General features: G+C 35.5%; 1 protein-coding gene across 1 annotated transcript in view; it reads left to right on the top strand.

Annotated features, from left to right (window-relative positions):
- Nucleotides 1-372: 372 nt before the first annotated feature.
- The window catches only part of WNK3 (WNK lysine deficient protein kinase 3), a 147,693-nt gene continuing 141,541 nt past the window's right edge, over nt 373-6,524 (top strand). Inside the window, exon 1 of the mRNA XM_047765474.1 lies at nt 373-1,017. Within this exon, the coding sequence (XP_047621430.1) occupies nt 481-1,017 (537 nt within the window). The 5' untranslated portion in view covers nt 373-480. The remainder of the gene's footprint in view (nt 1,018-6,524) is intronic.

Raw genomic sequence — 6,524 nt, 5'->3', positions numbered from 1 at the left:
AGAAATTATATGCTTGTTTTGTTTACTGTGTGTGTTACCTTGTAGCTGAGCCAACTCAGGGTCTGGATATTTGCTTTAAATATGATCGATTAATAGAAGGGGCTGAGAACTAGTTTTCTAACTCATGTTCACGCAGTATGAAGACTTACTGAGGTTTATACCAAGTAGTCTGCTAGGCCCTGAGGACTACAGTGGTAAACAAGATAAGACACAATCCCTGGAGTCTGCTGGTTGCTAAGATTGGACAGAAAAAAGAACAAACTTTTTATTAAGAAAAAAGGGATTAAATAGTCAGGTGACTTTTCTCCTTAATGATTTCCTTTGTGGGGTGATTTTAATATATCCTTTTTTCCCCCGTTCAGGTTGCTATGGAAACATATGACCACATAAAAGGAAGTCCATTCTGATAATTCTGATACCTGAGATGCAACTGGACTGAAGAGTGGAACAGGAAAAATTTTGGTGCCAACCTTAATTACAATGGCTACTGATTCAGGGGAACCAGCTAGCACAGAAGATTCTGAGAAACCTGATGGAGTTTCATTGGAAAACAGAGTTCCTCAGGTTTTAGCAACTTTGACAGTGGAAACTAGACTAAAGGAGAAAAGCAGTACCTTCTCAGCTTCCAGAGAAACTATAGAAAGGAAGAGATTCTTTCGAAAGAGTGTTGAGATGACAGAAGATGACAAAGTTGCAGAATCTTTCTCCAAAGATGAGAGAATAAAGACTGCAACAAATATTCCAAGAGTAGAAAAGCTTCCTACAAATGTGCTGAGAGGTGGACAAGAAGTTAAATATGAACAATATTCAAAGGGAACGTCAGAATCTTCAAAAGATTGTCTCAAGGAGAAAAATGAAAAGGAAATGGAAGAAGAAGCAGAAATGAAGGCTGTAGCTACTTCTCCTAGTGGCAGGTTCCTGAAATTCGACATAGAGTTGGGAAGAGGAGCATTTAAAACAGTATATAAAGGACTGGACACTGAAACATGGGTTGAGGTTGCTTGGTGTGAGCTGCAGGTGGGTACATAATCTTCTTGGTTTTAATAAATTCCAGTTTTAGCTGGTATGGGCTTCTGAATGATCCAGGATTAAAATATATCATGGATTAAAATAAAATGAGGAAGTTGTCCCCACATCCCTGAAGTTATGCCTCTTTCCTAGATCCTCTTAGGAGCTCACACCAAACTATTTTTCCCCTGTTTTCTTTGTTTTAAAGGAGAAAAAGTCTATTCTGCTTTCTTTGGGGGAAATGCTCCTAATTTATTAACCTTAGGAAATTCCTGAAACTTTTAATGTGTCATTTTGAAAACTTTTAGTAAATATATGCCTTATGAGTTGATTGTTATAGTAAATATTTGAGAGTGTGATATGTTAGGAATATATTCAGTAGGCTATTTCCTGTTTGTTTTTTTTTTCCACAAACTTTTAGGGGTTCATGTGGTGTTTTTCAGAGCAGGAAATGCTTTTGTTCTTTGGGGTTCTCTGGTAGTATAAACTCCTCTCCATGCCTTTGAGTTTACCTCAGAGAGGATCTCTGGAAGAAATAGCCACCAGAATCTACTGAGGTTAGTCAACTGGAATGTTGTTTAGAAAGGAGAAGTGAAAGCGATAGAATAGTTGAATTATCTAGATATTTGGTTCCATAATACCTATTTATATGGTACTTTTAACTACTGAAGGACTAAATGGGGACAGAATACCATAGAAGGGGTTATAATGAGAATAATTTCAGACAGTTATAGGTTAAACATAAGGAACACCTTTGTGATCTCAATCAACTCATGGGAAATGGTCAGTGTTCACAAGAGATACTTATAAAATTAAGATTAAATAAAGCCAATCGCTAAGTATAGGTTTTGTTGTTGTTCAAATTCCAGTGGTCTCTGCATGTGGGTGTGTATATATGTACTATGATTTCAGTCATTCTGAATTTGTTATAAGTCGCCATTTAGATAGGTTGAAATTTAGTCCAGGTCCCTGCATTTCTAGGACGGTTTTTGTTTCCAGACTTTACTCTGTAAGAGTCAGTGTTTGCTTTGCATGCAGATTCTGGAGCCTGTTGTCAGAGATTCACATTCTGGGGTGGGATGCAAGACTGCAGTTTTAACAAGCTTTCAAAGTGCTTTGAATGTAGGAAGTCCCTTGATGACTCTTTGGAATTCAAGTTACCTAGCAGGGGAGCCATTCTAGTAGTTCTTGAAAGGTGTGCCTATTTGCTTGGTTATCTCCTCACCTGCTTTTTACCTTTTAAGAATTCTGTAAGGTCTGTGTCACAGTAGAACTATTAGTTACTTTGAGTAAATAAACATTAAAGTTGCCTGAAAATACACTACTTTGAGGATGCTTTAAACATTTTACTATATATTTTTATGGATTCTTTATTTTGCATAAATATATGTCCCTCTCCCCTGGCTCATGGAATCATGATGTAAGGTTTTAACAAAATCTTTTAACTTACCATGAATATCTTTTCATTACCAGTAATTGTACATTTACATCATTATTTTTAATAGATGCCCTTATAAGTTACTTAATCAGTCCTCTGTGGTTGAACATCTAGATTTTTCTCCACAATTTCACTATTATAACTATGGTTGTGATCAGTATCCTTGCATATGTATATTAATATATATATATATATATAAAGTTATGTAAATTTTAATTTTATCTCTGGATTGTGATTTCAGTAACACTCATCTTTTGGGGGGTGGTGGAGTACCACAAAATGTAAAATATTTGCTGTCCAATCCTTTTCTATTGTTGTTGTTTGCTCTTTCCTTCCAGTTTTATTGAGATATAATTGATAAACACCACTGTATAAGTTTAAGGTATATAGCATAATGATTTAGCTTATATACATTATGAAATGATTATCAGTAAGTTTAGTAAAATCACTCAGTTAGATACAAAATTGAATAGAAAAAAATTTTTCCTTGTGATGAGAATTCTTAGGATTTACTTTCTTCACAACTTTCATATATACCATAAGCAGTATTATCTTTATCATGTTGCGTGTTGTACTTATTATCTTATAAATGGAAGTTGGTACTTTTTGACTGTAGTAACACTCATCTTCTAGTATTCTGTTTGTAAAGGGGGGAAATAATTTCCTTTCACATGTTAATAGGATACATAGTGAAGATATGTCATGTATTTTGAAAATTATGTAAAACTTAAATATTTTAGTGGTTGGAACTGCCTAGGGGAATACCTTCTATCGTTCAACTGTGGAAATATTGAAAGATTTCCTAAGGTCTTACTACTCAAAGTATAGTCCCTGGACCAGCAGCATGGAGCTGGGAATTTGTTGGAGCTGCAGGTTCCTAGGCCTCATCCCAGACTTATTAAATTAGCATCTACCTCTTAGTAACATCTGCTGGTGATTTGTACACACAGCAGAGTTTGAAAAGCACTGAAAATAAGGGATCAGCTTTAAGAGCTAGCCGAATCAGAGGAGGGATTCCCTTAATAATGCTAACATGAGATTTATATTATATTATATATACTGATTCCTGGCATATACTCTAGACTTTCCAAATTGGAATCTCCAGGAGATGAGGCCCAGGAACTTACTTTTAAAAGTTCTCCAGGTAATTGGATATATAGCCAGATTTGGGAATCTCATGTGGAGCAAATGTTGTAAGTTTTTAAAGTACATTTTAATTTACACAAAGAACAACAATTGCAATTTTCTATTCTGAAAGGAATGTCAGAATTAATGGACTTAGTTGATACAATTTTTGGATATCACTTCATTTTCTGCAAATTTGGAATTGGGAAAAACTAACTTACTTAGGATCCCAGAAGGATAAGGGCATCATCTTTTCATCACTTTCCTGTAAGTACTGTGCAGTTTGTAATGTACAATTTCTCATATTTTTCCATAAAGTCTTACTTCTTTATTATATAATTAAACAATTTTATAGAAAAACATCCCAATGAGCAATTTAAATGTATAAATTATTCTAGATTCTTTCCCAACCTTTGCTTACATATATGTGTGTATGTATTATATATAAAATTGCTATGTCTATACTTTTGTCTGATCAGTTGATAGGTATTTTCTAGTTACTAACATCATTAAAATATGTAAATTATATTTTATTGTATTCACACCACCTCTTGCTTTATTTTCTCCCCTGAAATTAGCAGTTCTTTTCTATTTATTTATTGGCAGTGTTAATGGCATATGAAAGTTCCCAAGCTGCTACAGTGACCATACCAGATCTTTAACCTGCTGCACCACAAGAGAACTCCTGTTCTTTTCTTTTGTTAAAAAATTTTATTTTTGCGTGTTTGATTTTAAATTCATAGCTTGAAAAAAGGTTTTTATACATTTTTTTCTTAATGTCATTTCCCCCCATTGTAGATATTCGAGCCTTGTGTAACAATTCTTAAAAGCCGTGTAACCATTTAGCTAGAATATATTGACCTTAGGACAGTTCAAAAGAAGCAGGAGAGCAGATTTTACTGCTGATATTTGACTTTGAGGATGTTGAAAACAAAGAAATGAACCCATTGATATGGGTCAGATTTGGGATTTGGCCTTAAATATCTGCAGTTCAACGGTTCGTCATGTTTTATGGTTTTCATAAATTTTATGGTTTTCATAAATTTTTTAAAATGCATTAGTGAAAAGACTTTGACCTATTGTTCTTTGTAAAGAACTTGTAAATTGCTTGGTATATTGATAATTTACTGTGAGTCATAAGTTTTATTTAGAAGGTTATTTTAGTTCATGATATTGAAAGACTTTATCAGGTATTACTGAAAGACCTATTTCATAACTTTTAGGAGTCAGTCACAAGAGTTTGTCATAGTTTTATCCTCTATGAACAGCTTGAGAATCAGCAACACTTTGCTTTTACAATAGAAGCGCAACCAGTTTTTGCATCATTTCTACTAATATGTTTGTCATTGTTTTCTTGCTGAAACTGAATTTTCATGTAACGGGGCTATTTTCCAATTGAAGGAACATCATAAATATTTGAAACTTTTTTTGTTATTTGTTCTGAGGATATATTTAAGTGCTTGTAATAAGTTTCACTGTGGGGTCAGGTATGTGATTGTGTGCTTTTCAAAGTAATTAAGCAGGCCTCCTTTAAGTAGTTTCTGACAACTAGACATCTAACAAGTCAGCTATAGTCTCTGAACTGAACGAAAAATGGCACTGAAAAGAAAGATTTTTTAAAAAAAGACATGGGAGTTCCCGTTGTGGCTCAGCGGTTAATGAACCTGACTAGTATCATAAGGACTCAAGTTCTATCCTTGGCCTCGCTCAGTGGGTTAAGGATCTGGTGTTGCCATGAGCTATGGTGTAGGTCGCAGACATGGCTCAGATTTGCCATTGTTGTGGCTGTGGCATAGGCTGGCAGCTGCAGCTCTGATTTGACCTCTAGCCTGGGAACTTAACATATGCTGCTGGTGCTGCCCTAAAAAGACATGATTGACTGTAGCAGGTTGACATGTGAGTGCGCATTCTAATACAATTTAATTATAGTAGTGAATATATTCCAAGCAATGTAGTGGAAGTAACAGTTTAAAAATCTGCACTTCTGGGAGTTGCTGCTGTGGTGCAGTGGGTTATGAATATGACTGCAGTGGCCCAGGTCACTGTGGAGGCATGGGTTCCATCCCAGGCCTGGTGCAGTGGGTTAAAGGATCTGGCATTGCCACAACTAAGGCATAGGTTGCAGCTGTGGCTTGGATTCAGTCCCTGGCCTGGGAACTTCTATTTGCCATGGGTGTGGCTGTAAAATTTTTTTTTAAAATCTGTACTTCCACACCTAAAGTATCTATCGAAATTGTGGAGAACCTTGTTTCCTTTTTTTTTTAATCTTGTATTATTTTTTTTCTACTGTACAGCATGGTGACCCAGTTACACATACATGTATACATTCTTTAATCTCACATTACATGTTCCATCATAAGTGACAAGACAGAGTTCCCAGTGCTATACAGCAGGATCTCATTGCTAATCATTCCAAAGGCAATAGTTTGCATCTATTAACCCCAAGCTCCTAGTGCATCCCACTCCCTCTCCTTCCCCCTTGGCAACCACAAGTCTATTCTCCAAGTCCACGATTTTCTTTTCTGTGGAAATATTCCTTTGTGCCATATATTAGATTCCAGATATAAGTGATATCATATGGTATTTTTCTTTCTCTTTCTGACTTACTTCACTCAGTATATGAGAGTCTCTAGTTCCATCCGTGTTGCTGCAAATGGCATTATTTTGTTCTTTTTTATGGCTGAGTAGTATTCCGTTGTGTATATATACCACATCTTCCTAATCCAATCATCTGTTGATGGACATTTGGGTTGATTCTATGTCTTGGCTCTTGTGAATAGTGCTGCAATGAACATGTGGGTGCATGTGTCTTTTTTAATTAAGGAAAGTTTTGTCTGGATATATGCCCAAGAGTGGGGTTACTGGGTCGTATGGTAGTTCTATATATAGTTTTGTAAGGTACCTCCATACTGTTCTCCATAGTGGTTGTACCAGCTTACATTCCCACTAACAG

The sequence above is a fragment of the Phacochoerus africanus genome, chromosome X (genome assembly GCF_016906955.1).
Source record: "Phacochoerus africanus isolate WHEZ1 chromosome X, ROS_Pafr_v1, whole genome shotgun sequence".
Lineage (NCBI taxonomy): Eukaryota > Metazoa > Chordata > Mammalia > Artiodactyla > Suidae > Phacochoerus > Phacochoerus africanus.
This window is presented reverse-complemented; position numbering and strand designations above follow the sequence as displayed.